General features: G+C 44.8%; 3 protein-coding genes and 1 long non-coding RNA gene across 6 annotated transcripts; 2 read left to right on the top strand and 2 right to left on the bottom strand.

The window, feature by feature from the left end:
• The first annotated feature begins 287 nt into the window (after nt 1-287).
• LOC125532365 (uncharacterized) lies at nt 288-1,806 on the top strand. Its single transcript, XM_087525296.1, has 4 exons — nt 288-659; nt 905-1,005; nt 1,079-1,149; nt 1,337-1,806. The coding sequence occupies exons 1-4, from the start codon at nt 609-611 to the stop codon at nt 1,651-1,653; spliced, it is 540 nt and encodes a 179-aa protein (XP_087381422.1). The 5' UTR covers nt 288-608; the 3' UTR covers nt 1,654-1,806.
• Nucleotides 1,807-1,815: 9 nt separating this feature from the next.
• Nucleotides 1,816-4,428, top strand: LOC147967413 (uncharacterized). The gene is made up of 3 exons (XR_015603753.1): nt 1,816-1,903; nt 3,487-3,547; nt 3,974-4,428. It is a non-coding gene; the product is annotated as an uncharacterized LOC147967413 (long non-coding RNA).
• Nucleotides 4,429-8,772: 4,344 nt separating this feature from the next.
• On the bottom strand, nt 8,773-16,213 carry LOC147967412 (disease resistance protein Pik-2-like). Its single transcript, XM_087525285.1, has 2 exons — nt 16,037-16,213; nt 8,773-12,960 (listed from the first exon to the last, which is right to left on the bottom strand). The coding sequence occupies exon 2, from the start codon at nt 12,877-12,879 to the stop codon at nt 10,006-10,008; it is 2,874 nt and encodes a 957-aa protein (XP_087381411.1). The 5' UTR covers nt 12,880-12,960; nt 16,037-16,213; the 3' UTR covers nt 8,773-10,005.
• A 977-nt stretch (nt 16,214-17,190) lies between these two features.
• Nucleotides 17,191-23,799, bottom strand: LOC147967411 (uncharacterized). 3 transcript variants are annotated; one of them, XM_087525295.1, is made up of 5 exons: nt 22,207-23,799; nt 21,668-21,718; nt 21,069-21,109; nt 19,793-19,899; nt 17,191-17,347 (listed from the first exon to the last, which is right to left on the bottom strand). In XM_087525295.1, the coding sequence occupies exons 1-4, from the start codon at nt 22,339-22,341 to the stop codon at nt 19,818-19,820; spliced, it is 309 nt and encodes a 102-aa protein (XP_087381421.1). In that variant the 5' UTR covers nt 22,342-23,799; the 3' UTR covers nt 17,191-17,347; nt 19,793-19,817. The 3 variants fall into 3 exon arrangements, with proteins under 3 accessions (XP_087381421.1, XP_087381420.1, XP_087381419.1); XM_087525294.1 differs by lacking the exon at nt 17,191-17,347 and adding an exon at nt 17,383-17,653 and having other exon boundaries at nt 22,207-23,796; XM_087525293.1 differs by lacking the exon at nt 17,191-17,347 and adding an exon at nt 17,383-17,662 and having other exon boundaries at nt 22,207-23,295.
• Between the last annotated feature and the right edge of the window lie 335 nt (nt 23,800-24,134).

The following is a 24,134-nucleotide window of genomic DNA, read 5'->3' as shown; positions in this document are numbered from 1 at the left end:
TCTTGTAGATTTTGATCTTGGAGGCTAGCTAGTAGATTGTTTTTAGTGTTTGCACAATTGCATCCTACAGTAGACACGATTTTTTGTCCCCGGAAGGTTGCAGTACACAAGATGGAAGCAAAAGCAGAATTATGTAACGACGATAAGTACCTATCCAAGAATGAAAAGAAGGGATGATTGGCATACGACCACATGACAGCAGGAGCAGATAACAGTCGGCATATTCTTTCTAGCCAAACAGGAAATACAACCCAATAACAGTCGGCATGTCCACGCCATCACCCTCGTACTGTGCATGACAGCCAATGACGAGAGAGCTGTGCTGCCCAATTGGATGTGCGAGAGAGGGAGAGAAAGAGACAAGACCGGCTGCTAGGGTTCCGCCGCCGCCGCGAAAGCCACCTCCACCATACCTGCTCCCCAGCCTCTCCCCACGGCCATCAGGAGGAAGCCGAGCAGAGCAGCAGGAGAGGCGCTGGTTCCGCCAGATCGGTTGCCCGCGCGCTGTGGGGATGGCCCGATGGGGAAGATGGAGAGACGACGAGTTTAGGAGGCGCATCGCAGGGCCTTGACCCTCTCTTCTCTGTAGCACAGGGTGAGAGAAGTTTATGCTTCTGCTCACAGTCCCAACATCCTCATGGCAGGTCCAAATCCCTGAGGTATGTTTTCTGTCTCCGCTGAACCTGAATGAACCCTGTCTTCTAGCACATCTCACCGCCACCCGGATTGATTTAATATTTGCCACACTGTATTGCCTCATAGAAATTGCTATCCTCTCACTTGAATTGATGGTCTGATGGATATCATGTATGTGTCTGTTTGTTACATTTTTCAGATGTTTATTCTCTTAGCTCAGAGTATTTTCAGTGCTCCAGTTACTAAGATATTCTCATGCTCTTTTCAGGTTTATGACCTTGATTTTGCCATAGAGGTAGTAGAAGCAGATATAGTGCAAGAAGCCGACGCACTCATAATGTACACCCATCACCTGAGGAAAGAGAGAAGGTTTGTCTTCTGCACAAACTAACAAACTGTTTTTGCACGCTTGTATTCTGAATTTTGAAGGGTGCATTTACAGAAGACAGAATTATTTTATCACCATGTTTTGTCATTTATGGACACTTTGCTGTTGGGATCTTGATCATAAAGGCATGTATAATCATTCAATAATTCCTTTGCACCACGACGTGGATCTTAGTGGATTTCCAACATCCTAATTTTACCCTTTTACTCCCTCCGTTCCAAAATAGATGACTCAACTTTGTACTAACTTCATTACAAAGTTGAGTCATCTATTTTAGAACGGAGGGAGTACTTGATATCCACGTGACCGTAGGTTTGTTGAACACTAGATGGGAATGTACTCGACAGGCGAAGTCCTTAATGCTACCGTTGGGGTCCATCATCCAACACTCTGTTTGCATGAGCTGGACATTTTTTTGGCCCAGTCTCAGATGCGCTGGAGAGTGGAGACAGGGAACTTGGACCATGCCCGCGTGCACCCCAAAGTTCCTGGACACTAGCGAAACCTTCCAAAAGTGGGCGTTTGGAGGTTCGGCTCTGTTGCCCATCCATTCTCTGATTTGGTTTGGTGTGTTGGAGATGGAATTGTTTGACAGTCTTCAGTTTGTCAGAACAAAGGGTACCGGGTAATTAGAAGATGCATTAGCAAACTTTCTGATCTGGATCCTGAGACTAGATAAACTGTGGAGAAGATGATGATGATAAGCTTTGTTCACAACCTTGTTGTTGGACTACACGTCTTACAATTTCTTCAGCCCTTAAACGATAGCTAGCTCACTTTTTTTTCTTGTCAGAGCTTGACCAACGTCAGAACTAGATGGGTCTGCCAACAAGTGATGAAATGCAAAAGCAAGACATGCTCAAGAAATTCATGTCTTGGGTAAGTGGCAACATGCTCATCGTCCTACTTTGTATGCATTGTCTAACTTCTCAACCTGGTGTATCTGACCGAGCTTTTCATTGCAACACCCAGAAATGGTGCCTTAGCTTTAACTGTCAAGCTAAATCTATGTATTTGTCCCTTCAGATATATGGCACACATTTTATTTCAAAAGAAGAATTGATTGATCGAGAAGCTGCAAACTATTTCAGTTTGCATATGCTTTCAGCGTCGAAAATAATTTAGCCACATTTATGCTTTTTGCTTAAGTGATCCATGCCATGATAATGAATTTGCATAAGAATGCATATTTTCCATCAAAAATTCTATTGGATGGGTAAATATCTTGGTAGATTTTCTTAAGATTTAAGAGCCCAAGAGCACCATACTGTTTTCTCCAATTTGGAAATGAAGGGCGTGTTCTGATCTCCTCCAGATTCTCCAAACTTCTCAAATCCAGCTTCTGGGCGTGGCTTCTCACTTCACCTGTCGATTGGAATGTGTTCGGCAGCGGTCGCTTCTCCCAGCGCCATGTTGAGTTGGCAGCCCAGCTGGGGGGCTGCAGGCCTGTTCCTTGCCACTTTGGGCCAGCTGAAAGCAGCCCATTAGCACGTGGGAGAACACGAGGGAGAGGGGTGCGAGGGGTTGGTGCGCCTACTGTACGAGCGAGAAACAGAACATATCGAATCGTTTTCTTAGGCGGTGGCAGTATCGCCGTAAATAAGCCGAACTCCAGATTCCTCTAAACGCAGAGCTCGGTTTCCCTTGCTTCTTAAAATTGCACTAGGCCCATCTTTGCTTCGTGAAGTTAGCTTCCTGGCGGTAAAGCGTTCGGGGCTGCTCCGAGCTGACAGTTTGTGAAATCTGGAGTGGGAGAGATTCAGAACAGGCCCGAAGTATGCTGTGGGGAGTGGATGTACTATAAACTGGTCTAAAATAAAGAAAGAGCAATCTTCGGGTGACAATGAGATTCATGATGGAGACACCATGCAGATTGTCTTTCCTTTCCATTTGTTTCTTACTTCTGTCATCTAATGTAGATAAATAGATTATATGCTTTTGTCATGAATTACGTGGAAGGTTGATATAACCACACCTACATAAATGTTTGTTCGTTATGTCTATTAATGTATGGATGCCTACTGACCCTAAATATATTTGGTTAAAATGTTTCCCTATGAACTTTCTATACTATATAAGAAAGTTGGTCTGAAATATTTGAGGACATATTCTATTTTACAGGTTACTCATATAGTTGCATAGCTTATTCAGTTACATTAGTCAGAACAAGTGTTTGTATCTATCTTATTTTTCAGGTTACTCATATTGCATATAGATTGATTCCGTGCTTGCTCGTACACTAGATTTTATTTCATGTGTACGTATTCTTCTTTAACAAGCAGTATTCTGGACAGAATATATCCATCTAGGTCTTATATTTGAGTTACGAGCAATTGTCTGATTATATTGTTCTTTTCACCCTCTGATTATATTTTCCTTTCACCCTCCATGCATAGATTTTACTTAATTTGTCAGGACCAGTGTTGTCCTGAAATTCATTCTGAGCCTTTTCATCTTGTTAGGTAATCACGCTGATTGCCTGAGGTGTTGAAGTGTCGTGCCTCTGTGTGCTATGTTGTCGAGGTAATAAACTGCACACCTCCAAGATTTATCTATTATCTAATTTTCTCCTGGCAGAAAACAACAGAATCTTGCATTTCTTGAAGCTCTAAACAAATGCAGCCTAAGCTTCCATCATTTTCCTGTGTAGATCAAATGTGTTTGCTCAAGCTTTAGACTCTAAGTACCACAGAAGAAAAATACTAATAACTTGATAAGTTACTACTTGCTAAGCATGCCTTGTAACCATGAAGTTATGGTTAGTCTTGTGGTGAGTGCAGCCCGTTGTACACTTTGCTCAAGAGTTTTCAGTCAGAAATTTGTAAACACAATCCTTCGATCACTACATTGTTAGGCCTCTTTCATTGTAGTTACTCATCATGACATGATATTGTCTTCTGCCATGCCCTCAATCCTTTTCTCTCTACCTTACAGTACTTTCATGTGCAGTACACATGACAACTTGAAGAAATACATCCACCAAGATGATGCATGATACCCTCCCAGTCAAGCTTGGAGATGGAACCGAGGGTTATGCCAGTGGCTTCATGCTTGGAACCGACAAGTGGGCCAGCATCATGATGAACTGGTCATGGTTTCACAACCACACAAACATCCAGGAAGGTGTCATATGTGCCTTCCACTTCAAGCGCAAGGCAAGGTGTCACGTCTCTCACTGTGCATCGTCTCTAGGTGCACCACCGTCAACTACAGCTATCGCCTATACATATGATCCGTGTATCGACTCTGCCTCTCTTTGGGAGGTCGCCGTCTTTTGGAGGATGTTAGACTTTAATTTCAACCGATTGTCGTGCTCTGTGATCATTCCTCCACCTTCTAAGGTTGTCACCTATTAGTGAATACTATGTTTCTGTAGTTTTATTTCGTGTATTATATTTTTTAAAGTTGGTACTCATTTGCACTGCATACGCACGTTGACAAATGCAGCAACAAGATTAGTGCGCACAGTGACGCAAAGGAGGCCCGCCTGGGGCGGGCCCCAGCCACTAGTTATGATAAGAGCTGGGCGTGGATCATCATCTGCATGCTAGAATTGTGCAGAGACTTCATTTCACTTCAATATGCATGTTTTGGTTTTGATTTTCTCTACTTGTTATCTAGTAGTAAAAGCATGGCAAGCCAGAACATTAATTTTACACAAACCCATCCTGCAACAGTTCAGATGGAAGCAAAATCACAGTTACCTTTACCTGTTTCAAAAAAAAAAAAACAATTACCTTTACCTGTACAAAAGGATTAGGCGCGTGCTAGGCGTCAACCGACTGATTTTCCCTAGAAATCAGTCGGGTGTGTGGCCGTCGGATCGTTGTGATATGGACGCAGCGTAGCCACCAGCTGATTTGGTCAGCTTACGAGCGCAAGCGTGGCGGTGGTGGTGCAGATGCCGGTCTGTGTCTAGCCGTTGCCTACTTCGTTGCTCAAGCACTCCAACTCCATCCGAGCATGCGCAAGCGCAGCAACCACGTGACTCCGGCGAGCAACCACGCCGGACCAGCTCCTAGCAAAAACGTCGGTGAGCTCGCCATGACCAAGCATGCTACAACGCAAATATCCAGGGTTACTCCGGGGAGCAGTCGCGCCCAACCAGCTCATAGCAACGCCGGACAACGATCCTTGGCGACATCTCCAGTGGCGGGTGCTGACCTTGTAGCTTGCAACGCGACGGTGGTTGAAGAGCCCGCGATGCTCCATCGTAGCACCGACGTCCACGCGCGATGCTCCATTGCACCACCGGCGTCCACATGTGATGCTCCATTGCTGTACCGGTGATGCTCCGATGGCTTGTCGATGCTCCATCGCAACACCAGTTCATGCTCTATTGCAGCGTCGTCATGCTTCGGTGGCTCGGCGATGCTCCATCCCAGTGCCAGTTCATGCTCCATTGCAGCGACGGCGTGCTCCGGTGACCCGGCAATGTTCCGGTGGCTCGTCGATGCTCCATCGTAGCACCAACGTCCGCACATGATGCTCCCTCGCACCGCCTCGTCGACATGTGAAGCTCCACCGCTGCACCGATGATGCCCTAGCGGCCGACAATGCTCCAACACACAAGACCAATGATGCTTCGTTGCAGCACCGGCGATGCTCCGGCGGCCCATCAATGCTCCAACACAACAACGGCGGTGCTCCGGCGGACCCGGTAATGCTCAAACACAAGACCAGTGATGCTTCGTTGCAGCACGGCGACCGGCGACCCGGCAATGCTCCAACACAAGACCGGCGATGCCCCGGCGGCCCGTCAATGCTCCAACACAACGACGGTGTTGCTTCGTTGCAGCACCGACGATGCTTCTGCAGCCCGACAATGCTCCAACACAACACCGGTGATGGTTCGTTGCAGCATCGGTGATGCTCCGGTGGCCCGGCAATGCTCCAATACAACATTCATGATGCTTCGTTGCAGCACCGGTGATTCTTCAGCGACCCGGAGATGCTCCATTAAATCATCCCATGAGGTTTCGGCGGCCCGACGAATCTCCATCGCCGCACTGGGGATGCTCCGGTGGCCCGGGAGTGCTCCATCACAACGCTAGTGCTGCTTTGTTGCAGCACCGACAGCCGCCAACGGGTGGGCCAATGATTAATGGAGCAAGGCACGTTGCTTGTGGTTTCATAGCGGAGGCACTACCCACGGCTCGAGTAAACAACGGCGACATCGTTGTATCACTTGCAGGAAAGCTGCAACGCCGCACTATAACAGCAGACGCCGTGAGCACCTGACTTTGCACCCCCGCTCGTAGCAGGCACCCACCAGCATTTACCTATGCATCACCGAGCATGGCCAGGTTGAGAGGATCACATGCGATCCCAAGGGAAGGGATAAGGACGAGGGCAGAAGCAGTGCTCTGGGTCCACGGGACACGTGTCAGGTCAACGACACGGCTTACGTAAAAGGAGAGATCAGTCGGTTGACACTAAGACTTTTCCTTTTTTTTTTCCTATTCTCGAGCAGGCACCTAATCTTTTGGAAAAGTCTAGGTTTATGTCGAACTGTTCCTGTAGGCAGACTTTTATATGGTGTTGTCTAGGTTTTCGCCCCATAGCACTCGTCTCGATATCGGGCGTGGTGCAGTGGGTTTCCTAGCAATGCTCAAACTCGCTTTACTTCTTTCCCTCTCTCTGAAATGTTTTCTGGAACTGATATATTTCCGTTCATTTGCAATGAAAAGGGGTTTAAAGCCCGGTTCAGAAAAAAAGTCGGTTGACACTAAGACTTTTCCAAAGGATTAGGTGCCTGCTAGAGAAGAGAAAAAAAACAAAAGGATTAGGTACCACATGAGAGCAGATTTTGCTGAGCTTCTTCTGTTCTGCAGTTCGGACCTGAGAGTTGAGACTGTGCGTCCATCCCAATGAAACAGAGGTTGAACAGAAACTTGTTTCAGTGAATGAGGTTGATGCACCTCAGACAGAGTCAGCTAGCACAAGATCGATTAACAGAGGGGGAGGCGGCCTTCGCCGGCCAAACTAAGACAAGAGGAGGGGGGCAGTTGATTCGGATTACTCACCTCAGGTGAAAGATGGAGGGAGGTTGATTCGGATTCCTCGTCGCATGCTTTGATCCGCCGCCCTCGATGGCCGGCGCCTCCCACTCTGCTCTCCGACGAAGAAGATGGGCCTCCACAACATACTAATGGGAACACTTCTCCCTCCATCTGGGCTGCGCAGTGTTTGTTCACTGGCCCATCCATGACAGCCTCCGGCCCGCGTGCCTGCCTGTCTGCCTGCCATTTACAAGATCCATGATGCTGAGCAAAACAGAACATTGAGACAGATTCCATTCCACTGTGCACTCGCATCTTCTTCTGAATAAACAAAACAGAACACTGCGAATTTTCTTTCGAATGAGTTGAAATTTCTTCCAAAGTTAGTTCGACTTGGACGTACAGTTGATTCTCTGCGTCTTAGAGTTTTGCATTATTTTCTTTTCTTTTCTTTCTGTTGAAAGTCTGTCACACACACTTTGCCCTGGTTCCAACCTAGCGTGCACAGCATATGTGTACGTAATGAACGTACGACAGTGTACTGTACTCTCTCTCTCTCTCTCTCTCTCTCTCTCTCTCTCTCTTCTTCACCCCCTCTATTTTACTATTAATGCACCGTAATTTTATGTTCCGTAAGTTTTGTCTTATTTCCGACGTAAAAAAAGACCGTAAGAAAATATATAATCGCCGTAACAAATATTTTATGTTATGTAAAATTACAAACGTAAAAATATAGTCTAAAATACACATAAACTGCAAATTTTCTTATCTTATGACCTATATTTTTATTTTCTTATGCCAAATTTTACGTAGTGAATCAATAAAAATGTAACTATTTAAATTTCAAACGTAATTTAATTATGAAATGATTATAAGATTACCTCGGGTGAAGAATAACTTATGTTAAATTTAATTATGAAATGATTGAAAGATTACCTCGGGTGACAAATAGCGCGGCCCTAAGAAATGAGTTATTATAATATATATATGCTGCCTTTAATACTGCTAGCTTGGGTAAAAATGATCAATTCAAACAACATTTTAAAACATGGACAAAATTTAAAAAATGAACAATTCTCCAAAAACATGAACATTTTTTGAAACTTGAGCATGAAGAGAGCAGCGAAAGAAGCCCACAGAATGGACCAGTTATTTTAAACAAATATTTGAAAATACGAACATTTTTTGAATATGTGAATGATTTTTGAACACAAGAACATTTTTTAAAACTCCAAAGACAGTTTTAAAACGCAAACATTTTTAATTTTCGAACATTTTTTGAAATGCACAAACATTTTTTCAAGAAATAAATGAAGTGTGTTTAGACTTCGTAAAAGCTGCCGTGCTAGCCATCTGGGGCGCTCCAACGCCACCACCTGTCACGCGCTGGGCACTTTTCTCACCGAGATGTTTTCCTTTTGTTTTTCAGGTTTTCTTCGTTTTTTCATTTTTTTTCTTCTATTTCATCGTTTCTTTTGTTAGGCAAGAGCCTGTGTTTCGGTGTGAAGCACATATATACTTCCTGTGTGGAAATCATATGTGTATTTTCTTTTATTTTTAATTAAAAACACCCCCATATATCAATTAAATGAAAATGTTATTATAATAACTCACTACAACATACACCATGTAGGGCGAAAAACTATTAATAAGAACACCATCCGACCTAGTATCACTTTACAATTCCATGTGCCACCTCATGGCGATACTCGACGCCTCATTCAGATCAACGAGTGTGGCCCTATCATAAATTTTCTTTTCAAGAGAGGAAGCCACAGAAGAACAACGAGTCTCCAAAATAATAGGATAATGGCAATGCCAATATCGAGACCGGCAAGGCATGCCCTCAATTCCGCTTCTCAACACTGGTGCAAAAAGCAATAAAGTCCCACAACGAAATGATGATATTTTCGTAGAGTCCCTAGCGACAACCCCACGCTAGCAGCGCTAATACTCTCCACAAGCCAGTCGTGCCTAGCAACCCACAGAAGCCGTGCCCGGCAACCACAATAGCCAAGAAGAACAGCAACATTGCGTTTTCCAGCTCGAGCTCGGGGTTTTTTTTGTCAAGTTCCTGAACTGAGTTGTAATTTCTTTTCTTTGAGGGTCCTTGCACCAATTGTACTTTTTTGCAAAATTATCAACTCTGTTTGAAAAAAGAACTCAAAAAAAATTTCAAACACGAAACCGAGACATACATTTCCCTCTTTGACACAAATCTAATCTGGAGAACTAGTAATACCATACTCAACAAAGTTACATCGACCCAGATCATCGGATCAGATCAGGAAAATGGCGATCAACTTTTCTTTGGTTTCGAAATAAACACAAAAATGCCACACAGTACTTACTGGCTGCTGCAGTACTGCCTGCACTGTATGGGCCAAAACAGTACAGATGTTGCTATTTTTTTAATATGTTTCTTTTTCCATTTTTGCTCAGGTTAATCAAAGCATACTATCTGTGCATGTCTCTAGGGATTTTAATGGTCCAGAAATACAAACAATATATACTTTCGAACAATGTACAATCATGCTCGATTTCTTCCAAAAAATATGACATCCAAACAACATGTGTGTGCATTATTTGAAAGTACGGTACAAAGTAATTAAATGGCAGAAGGGAATGACTTCATTACCTGGACCAATTATGGCAGGGTCCGCAAAACAAATCGATTATGCATGATAAAGGAATGGCAAAAACAAAGAGATTTACGTTCAGCTGAATGGCAAAAACAAAGAGATTTGCGTGCAGAGAGGGAAGTTCACAGACAGCGGTCACTTACATCATAAATCCAAGTACAAGAGTACAGGTAGTTATTAAACCAAGCACACGTACATATGCAGACAGGCAAACAAACTGACTTACTGACATGAGCAGAAAGATTCAACTTCAGAGAAATATATATGCCACTCAAAGAAGTTGACCAAGGTTCCCTTAAGCTGCATCTCTGCTGACGGAGAGTAGTTCATTGAGCACTCATGCAGACGAGGCAGCAGCCATTGCTCCAGCTTCTTGGTGTTGATGCTGTCCATTATGCTTGAAACAAGGACGGTTGGGATGCTTTTCCATTGCTTCACTCACCTGGTCCAGGTTGCAGTCACCGTTCAGCTCCAGCTTCTTCAACCCGGGAAGGTGGTGGATTCCAGAAATTGAATCCATTTTGGCAAAAGACCAGACAATCATCTCGAGCTGAGGACCCGCTCCCGCATCAAAGGTAATGCTGGTGATGTCACTTCCCTCAACGACCAGAGACTTGAGACTCTGGAATTCTTCTTCCTTGAAGCTGAGATCGCTTTGGGCGAACGACTTGCACTTCAGCTTGAGGCAGCGCAGGATTCTAAGCCTTCCAAGTGTGCGTACTGCAGCTTCGCCCAGATAAGTCTCACTTAATGTTATCTTGGAAAGTTGATCGAGCTCTGCAATCCAGACAGGAAGCCCACTTGTGATGCCACTGATGTTTAGGCTCTCAAGAAGTTTTGGAGGTGAGGTTAGTTCAAACACCTCCTCCCCATCATGACTACCCTCACTTCTGTCCAGTTTGTTCACTCGGATTGACAAAGAGCGGAGGCAGGCACACACCTTCTCCACCTGTTGAAGTACAAGACCCAAGCAACCATTGTTACCATGGAGAACTAGACCCAGATTCCTCAGCTGTAGCAGCTGGCCAATGTCAACTAGACCATCAACATTGTCGGAAACTTCAACATGGGACAACACCTCCAATTTTACCATTCTTCGGATGCCACTAGGAAGGCGCACTGTTGTAAACGACTCCTTAAACCTATCAGTGTTGTTGCTTGGAGAATCTGTCTGGCCAGCAAGCAGATGCTTCAGCATTGGAAGGATGACTGACTTTGTGGAGAATGCCCTCACCACTGTTTGCCGGATATCCAGAGTCTCCAAGCACTGCAAGTTCTCGATTTTCTTCGGCAGTTGACTGACATCTGTGTTCCTGAGGCTCAAGTACTTGAGCAACAATATCTTACAGATGCTCTTCCAATGATGCTTCTTCAAGCCTTTGCAGCCTTCTAGGTCCAACATTCTCAATAGCTGCCACTGGGATGACTTGGACAGATATGGAAGAAGTGCTACGATGCCATTGCCACCAGATGCCACAGGATAACTGTAATGAGAAGCTTGCAGTCCTATTCCATGGTGAACAGGAAGGTGGCGAGCCAAATCAGGCGACAGGTCTGAATTGGCAAAGTTCAGATCTTTAGCAATCCTGGCTATGACTTCACGAACCACATGATGCATTGTGTAGCTCTTGATCTTGCCTGCATCACTGATTTCACCAGGATTAATAAGTCCCCAGGAGACGAGGGCATCAAAACAGCGATCAGCTTCATCTTCCGGGCGATTCTCTCTTGTAGCTATGAGGCCTTCAGCTATCCATCTTCTAGATACAGTTGTTCTCCTAATGCGGTTATTCTCTGGAGAGATAGCTAGGTACAACAAGCAGCTCCTATACTTGGTTGGCAAGTCATTGTACGAGAATCTTACCATTTGCTTTGCAGCTCTCTTGTATGACCCACAATCTGATAATTTTTTCACAAAGTTGCCTAGCTGTGTCCTACTCCTGTTCGGATTGACATGCAGAAGATGTAGGAAGATTTCCATTGCGAAGACCTCAGGGTAACATGCTCCTAAGATACGCCCTACATTCTCCATAGTGTTGTTATCAGATCCACCAGTAAGCTCCCTTGCTTTATCGTAGAAAACAAAAAAACAACTTTGTGGTTTCAATATCTTGTACGGAGACGATGAATTTGCTACATCATCTGACCATGTCGTGATGACTATAGCGCTACCGGGAGAGCAATCATAGCTACTATGAGATAAAGCAGATCGTATGTTATCCCATGGTAGTCTCTCTGGCACATTGTCAAGAACAATCAAGATACGTTTACCTTTCAGATAGTCCAGAGGTTTCTTGGCGAGTTCCATGGCCTCATCACCCACTGTTGTTTCCGAACTTTGCTCTGTATCGGTCCTCAGCGTGTTTTCTTCTACATCTGGAATTGGAAGGGATTCTACTTTTACAAGTATTTCCTGCAATATATGGTGTAGATCACAGCTCCTTCCGACGCGTATCCAGGCCTTGAAATCAAATGAGGCCACCAAGGAGGGATGTTGGTACACTTCTTGTGCAAGACGGACTGCTAAGTCTTCTTCTTCCTTTGGATTGTGTGAATTCCATAGGATAGGGATGATCCTCGGCTGTGGTTCACGATCTCCAACAGCAACAGGTGCTTCCTTCAACCACTCGATCATCTGATCGATGCTTTCTTTTACAAGAATATTCACATCATCTGGCGGTTCAACGTCTGTTGCAGATAGAGCGTGTCTATGAACATCTTCCTCTTCGCCTGCCACCAATGGATCCAAGAAGTTTGCATTGAATATTGCATCGTCTTGGTCAGCAGCAGATGGCACGATGACTCCATACCTCATCCGCCTGTCACCCACATCGCGCGCTCGGACTTTGAGCTGCCGAATCCGCGTCGCAACTCGGCGCCGAGCTGGGATGGTCCACACAAATCGGATGATCCGCCGAAGGTAGCCCAGTAGGCCTGTGGTCTGGTGGCCAGCACCTGCAACATACTGGATGTAGAGCTCGACGTTTCCGTCGCAGTCGCGGGTCAGGCCAATGACTTGCTTCATCCACGCCCGCACCTGGTGGTCGTGATGGTTGGCCTCGGCGAGGTGGAGGAGCAGACCATTCATGCTCTCCATCTCGTCCTTGATGAACTCAACATCACCCCGAATGCCTCCAAGCAGCTGTGCCTCGTTGACAAGGACAGTGGTGAGCCGGCCCAGAAGCGAGGTGAGGGCTCTCTGGGCATCCATCTCTGGTAGCAAAGATCAAGAGGCATCCATGCATATCAAGGGAAATGAGATGCTGGATGAAACATGGTTGGGATTTGGGACCTGCAAGAGGCATAAGCTAGCATTTCAGCTACCAATTGTTGACCAAGCAAAGAAACAGGCAAATGGCAGTTGCGAAATGCCAACCGGTGGCTGCCCCGTCTGTAGTTTGACTAAGCTTTGTTTTGCACTATGGACAACTCTCAAGTATAATATTGCTTTTCTCGTTGGTTGCTTCTTCCCTTCTCCGAAGGCTGTTTCTTCCTTCTAAGGGCATCTCCAGCCGCGCCCCCAACAGGCCTTCCCAGGCCATTTTTTCAGCGCCGGCGCCGAAAAAACGGCTCAGTCGCGCCCCCAGGACGCCGAAAATCGCCGGTTCGGACCTTTTTTTCGCCCGGCGGTCACAGGCCGAACCCGTCGCGCTGGGGAGCCGTTGGGGGCTCCGGCGCTAGGGAAAAGCACGCCTGGCCCACACCGACAGGGGAAAAGTCAAGGTTTTCTTCCCCCGACTCGCCTCGCACCCCCCGCGCCCTCGGCCACCACTAGCTATATCCTGGCGACGGCCGCCGCCCTACTCCGCTAGATAGCCATTCCCCGCCGGAAAATAGCAGCGCTTCGCCGCGGCAGCCCCTCCCACAGCAGCTGGGCGTTTCCGGCCGCGGAGGCGCGGTTTAACGGCGGGTACACGCCCACCGAGCGCAAGGTGTTCGGCGTTTTGCCTGTCTCGGCGATGGACTCGGATGAGGAGGAAGAGCTCGCCGCGCTGCTGGAGGAGGAAGCCGCGGCCGACGTCCAGGAAGAAGAGCATCTGATGGTGCTCGTCGCCCTCGCCCAGCTGCTGGCGAGCAATGAAAAGCCGCGGCGAGGTGGATCGGCGCCGGGGCGGGTGAAAGCAAAGAACCGGCATCGTTTGCAAGGCTACTGCATGCTCTACTCCGACTACTTCGCCGATGCTCCACTTCATGGCGAGAGAACATTTCGGCGCCGTTATCGGATGAGCCGAAAGCTCTTCCTCAGGATTGTGAATTCCATCCGGGAGTTCGACAACTACTTCAAGTGCAAGATGGATTGCACTGGCGCTCTTGGATTCACCTCCATCCAGAAGTGCACGAGGATGCTTGCATATGGAGCTCCCAGTGATTCACTCGACGACTATGGGCGCATGGCCGAGTCCACCGGCATAGAGTGTTTCTACAAGTTCTGTCGGGCAGTGATGGCAGTGTTTGGGCCACAATACTTGAGAACACCCAATGCGGAAGACACTGCTCGGATCCTAGCCCAGAATGCAGCAAGAGGATTTCCTGGGATGCTTGGAAGCATCAACTGCATGCATTGGAAATGGAAGAACTGCCCATTTGGTTGGCAGGGGATGTACAAAGGCGCCAAAGGCGGTTGCAGTGTGGTGCTTGAGGCGGTAGCCACACAGGACCTCTAGATTTGGCACTCCTTCTTTGGTATGCCAGGAACTCACAATGACATCAACGTGCTGCAGTGCTCTCCTGTTTTTGCCAAGCTCGTTGAGGGCCATTCTCCTCCGGTGAACTTCGAGATCAATGGGCACCAATACAACAAGGGGTACTATCTAGCTGACGGCATCTATCTGAGATGGTCGACATTTGTGAAGACGATCTCAAACCCTGTGGCAAGAGGCAAGAACGCCTGGTTTGCGAAGCTTCAGGAGGCTTGCAGGAAGGATGTCGAGCGGGCATTTGGTGTGCTCCAATCTCGATTCGCTGTTGTTCGGTACCCCGCTCAGACCTGGTCGAAAGATCAAATGTGGGAGATCATGACTTGTTGTGTCATCTTGCACAACATGATCATCGAGAGCGAGCAAGAAGACCCAGTGTTTGACACTGAACCATACTACAGGCAGGGTCCTCTAGCCGAAGTTGATCACCAGCTACCGGCAACTTGGACTGCCTATCTCAGTATGCGTCAGGAGATCCGAGACCCACAGGTGCATCATCAACTGCAGAAAGATCTGATTGAGCACCTATGGAGGCTCAAGGGGGACGCCGCGTGATGAAATACGAGTTTTTATTTGTTGAACTATATAATTTGTATTGAACTATTTGTTGTTGTAGTATTTTGTTGAAGTATTTAATTTTTCTGTGATGAAATATGTGATAAGAAATAATTGTGTTGATAATTGGACGCCGAGACACGGCGAAACCACGCCGAATATGGGCCTATTCTCGCCCATATGGGCCGTTTATTCGCCGAAATTGGGCTGCAAAGTGGGCCAATTTCGGCACCTGGGGGCGAGCTGGGGGCGACGACTGGGCGCAAAACCGCCCCCAGCGCCGAGTGTATCGCCGGCTCGCCCCCAGGGGGCGATTTTTATGCGTCCTGGGGGGGGGGGGGGGGGCAACGGCTGGAGATGCCCTAAGGAAAGCAAGAAAGCTGCATTCAATCATTAAAAGAAAAGAAAAAAGGCATAATGTTTAACAGGCAGTAGGCAGTTATTCAAAGGCAGTTAGTCTTAGTATAAGCTATGTCAATTAGAAAATGGTTATGATTAATCCATAGGTAATTAGTTAAGTATTGATGTGGTTTCTATTTCATACTTATCCACCTTGCATCCATTGTCCAGTTGTCCAAGCCCAGCTTCTGCTGTCCTTTTTTCTATTTGAGTCAAATAGAGAAACAAATTGTATGTCCGCTGACTATGAGATTAACTTGGAAATTAGAAAGAAAACAGGCAACAATGAAAATGTATTTTGTGTTTTTGCAGATGCCCGTCCTTCACTATCTTCTCCTCTATTGATATATAATACCTATGAAAATTAAGAAACAGGCACATAGGCAAATAAAAGGTTCTTACAGTTATTCATGTTTTCAGTCATACAGCACAGAAGCCAGCAAGCATTACAAAAACCACAATAATTGTAATTCCTTTGAACCAAAGAGGATCTTATAGAAAAACAATCTCAAGAAGTACGGTTGTCAGAATTTTTATTCCCATGCGATTCATTTGGATGAAAGATGCCACTATGGATGACTGGTCCAAAGCATCCTAAACCCGATTACCTGGAGCAGGTCTGGCAACTGAAGGTAGCAACCATGCAGACTACTTTCACTATGTTGTTGAGAAAATAATTCAGTTTTTCTGGGAAGAAGAGAAACAGTTGTTGATTACCTGGAGAAGCCCTGCTGCGGTGCTGCAAAGTGGCGGCGAGTTTCAGATGTTGCCCAGTGCCCGTGGAGAAGGGGATTTTTGTTTCAGGAGGACATGAATAGCACTTGAAGCAGAGCGGTGAGATGTAGGTCCTGCACACAAATAGAGTAAAGCTCCTCGTTACTGGAAGATGTTGCTGGAAGACGTATCCAAAGTTTACAGATAAGTTGCCACATGATTTTTCTTTCTGGACAACAACTATGATGGGAACATTATTAAAGCCATGGACCAAACCACTCCACAAAATATTGGCTTGGTATTGGTGAGAGCAAAGCAACAGGTGTGTGTTAAAAACTGTGTGGTCCATGACTTTGCCTCAATAATTGGCTCAATCCTCTGATGTATGAAGGATTTTGACATCTAAGGTTTTCATTTTCGGTACTTTACTTGTTATCTACTCCCTTCATCCCATAATAGAAGAGTGTTTTCGACACTAATAGTAGATTCATGTACTTTATTTTATCATTTCAATATGTTTGCTATTGCATTTTCTGTACTTTATACTACTAGGAAAATGCTTATCTCTACTCCTAATATCTCAGTTGGTAGGTCGCGTTCCAGGTTTAATTTTCGTCCCACCTCACCCAGTCTTTTTTGGTACCTGCTCTCACCTCCCGCTCAGCTGCGATGAACCAAGAAAAACCCTCAGGGCCGAGTCCCACATCCGCCCCCACGCGCCTAACCTCCCTTCGCACCCATCTGACATGAACAAACCGGCGAAAATTAACCAGCGAAAAAAAAACGCAAACCAATCCCCCGCACGTACGAGCGAGGTCTCTTGCCCTCGAGCGAGAAACAGACGCCCGAGTCTGTGCCCTCATTCGCCCGCCGCCGCTCTTCATCCCTTCACCGCCGCCGCTCCATCCCTTCGCCGCCGCCCTAGCACTGATCCGCGGCTGGTCTCCACTGATCCGGCGTCCACTGATCCGGTGCATGTCCAGTTGAGGACTCTCCGCCGAACGCTTCCAGGATCCGGCGCCGATCCCTTTCAGGACCCGTCGCCGAAGACGTCCAGGATCCGGCTATCCCTTTCACCAGCCGCCGCCGGAGGCGTCCGGGATCCCGCGCCAGAGACACTCACGTCCAGGTATCACATTTCAAACAACCATATCATGAACTGATAAGAAATTAGGTATAATGTTACAGCCATCACATTTCATACACCCACCGCCAGTTCCATACTGCAAAGTAATACCAGTTCCATATGCATCACATCACACTGCACTTTCTATGTAGAATATGAAGATCTTGCAAGCTATCAGCCAACCAAAACTGCAAAGTAAAACAGCAGCACGTAAGGTTCAGAATAAGTAAAACAGCTAATCTTTTTGCATTTTTCAACCATAACCGAAATAACAAATTGACCAAACATAATAAGTGAAGCAAATGTACAGAGAGAATAGCATGATTTCGTGAAGCAATGGTTTAGCTATAGTGTCAACCAGGAAAGCAAATAGATGCACTATGCATTTTGGATCAATGAGACATTTGGAACCATGCGATGGCTGCACCTTCTATGTAGAAGCAATTAGGATAATCTGAAGATCTCGCAAGCTTCCAGCCTAGCAAAACATATCTCTGACAAAACTGCAAACCATAAGGTTCAGCACGTGCTGTTCAAAACAAGTTCACACGGAAACACAATAAACAGGACACTAATCTTTTTACATTTTTCAACCATAACCGGACTATCAAACTGAGACAACAAAATAAGTGAAGCAAATGTACAGAGAGAATAGCAGGATTTTGTGAAAAGATGGTTTAGCTATAGTGTCAACCAGGAAAGTTTTTCGCCAAACAATAAGATGCACTATGCATTTTGGATCAATGGTTTATAACAAAGCAATTGCGCTTAGTTCAAGGTAGATCCAAAAAGATACACTAAACCAGAAAAGTAACCTGTTCCATGATAGTTAAAATAAAACCAGAAAAGTAACCTGTTCCATTATAGTTAAAATTAAAATTGGAGCATGCAAATTATATGGCTTTCACAGATCTGAAGAAAAGGTTTAGTTAAAATGAAGGGAGCAAAGGATTACCAGAATTATAATGGAAGATGGATGCATGATAAACATTTAAACAACAGTTTGTAGGCCAAAATAAGTAATAATCCAGTGAGTGCGTGCATTGATGACACATACAAAACATCTAATCTAAGGTTGATTGCGTTAATTACCTATATTTTTATTGGCTGCAAAAGTTACAACTTACTAATCTAAGGTTGTAATGCATGCAGTTTACTGCCTGTGCATTGTCGAAGACACAAACCAAGAACATCGTATGAAAAAGAGAGGACCAAACAAGTGAAACATTGCATTACAGATTTCAGAACTGCGGAAAACAAGATGAATTTGTTTATAATAGTCTCATCATCTTATGTCTGTGGGAGCATAGATGGAGCTATATGCCTTGACCAATTTCCTAATAACACAATTTTCCCGAGTATTATAGCATCACGGTTAACAAAAGTGATGTCTGCACTCGGCTCTAGAACAAACAGATTTCATAATAGGTGTTCTACTGAGCAAGGAAACTGATTTCAGAAACCAGAATTTCCATGTTGACAATATATGTGGTCAGGCATCAAAACAGTTCGAAAGCTAGTGCATTCTTTATCCTTAATCATACATGCCGACCGGTCTATTTTCTTGTTCCTAGATTTCCTAGCTAAATGTGTATAGTTCCTTTCTGTCAGCTAAACGTCAATATGTTGGATGATTTTATGGAGAGGGCCACCGAGAGGGGGTTTGCATTTCCAAAGTCAAAGGTCGCCATCGCCTTGAGCTGCCTGGACCTCCTGACCTTTCACAACGCTCAAACAGGAAACACATGTTGGAGGAGGAGACCACAGGCTAATTGTAAGCATCAACTATTTGTTAGCTATCAATCTTGTCCTTTGAGCATCTATACCTTATTTCCTAAACCATTATGCATGAGCTTTGCAGGATGATTTGGATCAGTGGATCAGAGGATGACATGAACAGGTATTTCCATTCGATCATACCCAAAATGATAACGTATACCCTCACTTAACATGCATGTGCTTGTGTGGAGTGCCTGCAAAATTAATAGTTCAAGTCTCTCAACATGCAGATGTGGAGAGGCTTCTCCTGGCGTCATTGCAACTGTGATGTGCATTTCCTTGCTTTCGGCTCTGATCAAGTTTGTAGCGTCTGGGAATGTGCATATGAAAATCCACACGTAATAGTATTGTAATGCGATTTGGCTGCTATATTTTTTTCACACTGGTTTCTAAAGATGTTCAAGTTATCTCATATAATATATCGAATTATAATGGATAAGTTAAGTGTACATACTGATTTGAAGATCCTTTTGTTGTCATACACATATTACTGCAGAACCATAGCGGACCATTGCAATGCGGCAAATCAAATCTCAATACTCGGCACTCTTCTATGTGGATCAGTAGGTTGTTTATCTACTTTCACTTTTAAATTGCTTGTTGAACACACTTGATTCACTTTGTGCCTGTTATTTTAATCTTGCTAAGTGCATACAGAAAAAAAATTCTACTTGCCCCTTGTCATGCACAAAATCGAATAAACATTGCAAATTACTTTACGCGAATCTGATCCTGTAGTTAAATATTATTTGGTCTAAGAAATGAGATGAAGTTTGTCCCTAGAATATATAATGGACTGAAAACAAAACCCAAAATGTGGCAATTCAAACACCCAAAATAAATTACTTGCATACCTTATTGAGATGATTTTTTTGAAGTTTATGCGTTTACCAGCTTGGTGAATGAATCACTTGAGCTCATGGTACTTGTCTCACTTCTCACTCCAACTGACTTCTTACTCCTGAAAGCAAACATAATTGAAGGTCAAATAGTATACACAGGAATAAACACATCATTCATCTACTTTATATTTCCTAGATTCAGTGTAGTACAAAGGTATAACCGAAAAAAGTAAATGTGCCGAGTCAATACAAAATGCATATAAAGAGAATAGTAAAAGACAGAGCTCGCCTAAGAAGTAAGACTGCTTATGAATGTGAGTTGTGACAGAAGAAAAGCAGGTAAGTATGCAGGGGTGATTTATTACAGGTGAATAACCACATGATGAAGAATATATTTTAGTAGAGATGAAGAATGCCTACATCTGTAGTATCAGTCCTTTATTTTATCCATTTTAGTAGGGATCTCTACTCCTAATGTCTCAGTTGATAGTCTCCGCGGTTAATTTTTGTCCCACCTATCATGGTTTTTTTTCGTCCCTTATCCCACCTCACTGTTAGCCGCGTCAAACCAAAAAAAACACGTCCCGATGCCCCCATGCAGTACAGGGCCGCACCTCCCGTCGCACCCATCTACAAGCGAAGGAAAAAGAACCTACGAAAATTAACCAACGAAAAAAAACATACAAAAATTAACCAGTGAAAAAAAACCTAAACCAATCGCACGCACGACTCTCCTGCCCTCCACTCGCACGCCTGACTATGCCTGACTCACTGCCCTCATTCGCGGCCGCCCTCCATCCCTTCGCTGCCGCCCTCGCACATCAAGATCCGCTTGAGGAGACGTCGCCGATCCGTTTAGAACCCACCGCCGATCACATTCAGGATGGAGGCGGCGATCCCCTTCTGGAGCCGCACGCCGATCCCCTGATCCGCCGCTGAACCCTTTGAGGTCACGTCCATGATCCGGCGACGATCCCCTTCAGGAACCCTGAGCCGGTGCTGATCCCTAGACAGCGAGGTATTATTTGAACACAGCTTACACATATATCATACAGCCATCGCATGTTCAAATATCCACATTATGACAAAGAGACATCTGTTAAGAACCTATATTTAATGCACCAGAATGGAAAGGGTGCACTCTATATATGCACTTTTGTTCGTTGCAAAGATTGTTCCTTGACTACATGTTTCACGTTCCAACAATGTATGTATGTCAATCAGTACCAAGTAGAACCATCGACAGCAAAATCACACCTTCCAGTGATGCATGTAGGTAGTACAATACCTTGCCAGGTTGGGAGAAGAAAACATCGTCAAATATTTGACCTGAAAGAATGTTTTGAATCAGTGTGATGCTTATCCAGAATCCACGGCCACACACAAAAAAAGATACTTCCAAAGAAAATTTGCACATGCAACACACATCTTCATTTTCATATGCCTGAGTAAACCATGACAAACATGCACTAAAAGGTGGGCATATGGTTTGTATATTTTATCAGCACTATTTTTTCACTCGCTCTAAAAAGGTCAATATATATATAGTAATTTCCTTTTCCCTTTTATTTCTTAAACTGCTAATAAGATCATGACTCATCAAGATTGATGCTTATTCATCTCATTTTCACTTGATCAATAAACGCAAAGCCCTGTTCATATCAGTACACTATCATGTATTTCATTATATGTAACCTCATCACGTGGTATCTCATCTAACTTGATCACATGGTTCCCAAAAAGCAAAGTTTTATTTCAGTTCAAAGTTTGAATTTTGCAGGAAAGCCAAGCTTCTGGATATAAGAGCATAATGAAAGTAGAAAACATTTACAATTTCTGAACCTTTCACCTCTGATATGTATGAAAGGAAATAAAGCTAGGCAATACCTTTCTAGCTGCGAGTTTACATTGCTGTTCACTTTTTGCTCCAGTGCAAACCTGATAACACAGCAACGGTATACTTTGCATCAGTATGTAATTAGGAGGATAAGACCACTAAGACAATAACTCTCTGGTATAACTATCAAATTCACTTTCCTGTAAAATGTTAACAAAGGCCACTGAATCAAAACATTTTTGCAGGTTTCCATTAAGGTGAATGGAATCAACTGATACCCAAGGAATTTTAATTGAAGTATAGTATCAATCCAATCTCGACAAATCTTTGCTTAACTTTTCAATGGCTGAATAGAGGGACTTTCTACTGATTAAAAAGATTTAATTCTGACATGTAGATAATAAGAAAAATATGTAGTGAACCCCAAACACTTAGTGTCCATGGGGGATCTGCATTGAATTTCAACACTCAGCTGACTACAACATGAATATCTACTCATATGCGCGTACAGTATCAGCTCCAACATCATTAGATAATCAAACTACAAAAGAACATATTCTGCATCAGATGTACATGAACTTGGCCTTACCATTTTTCCTGAAGCAGATATCAATGTGGTAGTTTTTGGTTCTCTTATCTGCATGATAACTGTAGCAAACCGTTGTTCAAAATAGAATGTCAGCAAAGCAAAGCATAATATATATGCTTCTGAACAGATTTGCATGCATCAGAACAACAAAAGACAGAGCAAATGTCCAGATTTCACATATGTGCATTTCACATTGACAAGCCCATCTATTTTATGCCTAAAAAGAAGGCCAAGTGATCAATTTAAAAACGGCATTATCAGTTATGCCTACATTGTTCCATTTTCCTCACCTCAGACTGACAGTGAATAGGCACATGATGATCTTGCTTTAGTTACTGCATGCATGTGGTTGTCGTTTACACCTGAACTTGATTGCCTAAAACCCAATAGGAAGTTCTGATTTATTGTCTTCTACTCCCTCCGTCACAAAATAAGTGTCTCAACTTTGTACTAACTTTAGTACAAAGTTGTACTAAGCTTGAGACACTTATTTTGGGACAGCGGGAGTATTATTTTAGTCGTTGTTTAGGTGAACTCGGCTTGCGTTCTTGTTTACATTAATCTTGAGTTAAAGCCTTCTATTACAGGAGCATTGTATTTTGCTGGAGATTAATGCCCATATAGTCAAATGCCATGCCAGCTTTCAGGGTGTGATTTAAATTGAATCTAAAACAACCTTATCAGGGTTCCTATAGTACTCTGTTTGTTTTCAGAGGAAGTGATCTCAGAGGAGTGAAAAATGCATGTAGCAATGTTTCAGAACAAGGATATGCATTGTCCAATGCTTAACTGGTTTCATTCACTAATATAGAAAAACTGCTGCATCTGTTCTCTCCCGACATATCTGGACAGAATCAATACTTACCCAAACATCTGATACCCAACCCCTCCATCGAACTAAAAACAATCCCCCACCCCCAAATGCCTTCGTTAAAAAGGAAATAGACAACATGATATCCGCACCCCGCAATCACAGAAACAAAAAATCGCTACACCAGAGAGGCCTATGCACTCGCGTGTCTCCCTCCTCTCTCGCTCGCTCAACTCGATCCCCACACCACCGCCTCCGCCGCCCACGTCTCTTGTCTCTCTCAAGACCCAGCATCGCTCCCCTCTCTCCGGCAATCGCCAACGCGCCCTCTTCGCCCACGAGCATTCCTACCGATGCGACCGCGACAGCAGCCACGCTGCCCCACCACGCAACACTTGCATTGGACAGGGCCGGCCTTGGGATCAATCAAAGTAAATTCTGTAGCCTCGTACTTGGAGGAAACGGGTGAATATTCAGCAGGTGCTGTCGCAAGGGACAGCAGAGGGCATGTTGTTATTTCTATCTGTCAGAATACGTCACCTAGCCGTAGTGTTGAGGAGGCCGAAGCAAAAGCAACCCTTATTTGGTTGCACGCACTCTCAAGGATCTACAGGAGCCCCGTGATTTTGGAACTTGACTGCCAAATTCGGATTAAGGAACTGATGACAGGGAAGCAGTCCCTCTCCCCCTGCTATGGACTGCTAAGAGACATCAAGCAAGCACCGACAAACTTCTCGGATCATAGTATCAGTAGTGTGGGGAGATTGTGCAATGCCCTTGCTGATGGGCTTGGAGCGTTGGCCAGGAATTCAGAAGACCAGGAGAGGATTGCTGACGTACAGGACTGCTGAATTTGTGGTTTCAGCAGAGTAGCTTTACTACTCTGAATCTCGAAAAGAAAAAGGTTGTGCCTCTCCGTCATGAGCTTGTGGTCACGCGCAGCGGATGCGGCGGGGGAGGGGAGACCGGGAGAGGGGCGAGAGAGGTTGAGTGAGTGGAGAGGAGAGGAGAGAGTATTGGGGCTTCTTTTTTTTGGAATTCCTAATTTTTTAGGCTTAGATTGGGTGCTGGTTGGGCCGTGCTGGATAGCTAATTTGGGCTTTGGATCGGCAACGTT

Source organism: Triticum urartu, chromosome 5A (assembly GCF_056163025.1).
Source record: "Triticum urartu cultivar PI428250 chromosome 5A, HENAU_Tu73, whole genome shotgun sequence".
Classification (NCBI taxonomy): domain Eukaryota; kingdom Viridiplantae; phylum Streptophyta; class Magnoliopsida; order Poales; family Poaceae; genus Triticum; species Triticum urartu.
Note: the sequence above shows the minus strand (reverse complement) of the source record. Positions and strands in the feature narration are given on the sequence as shown.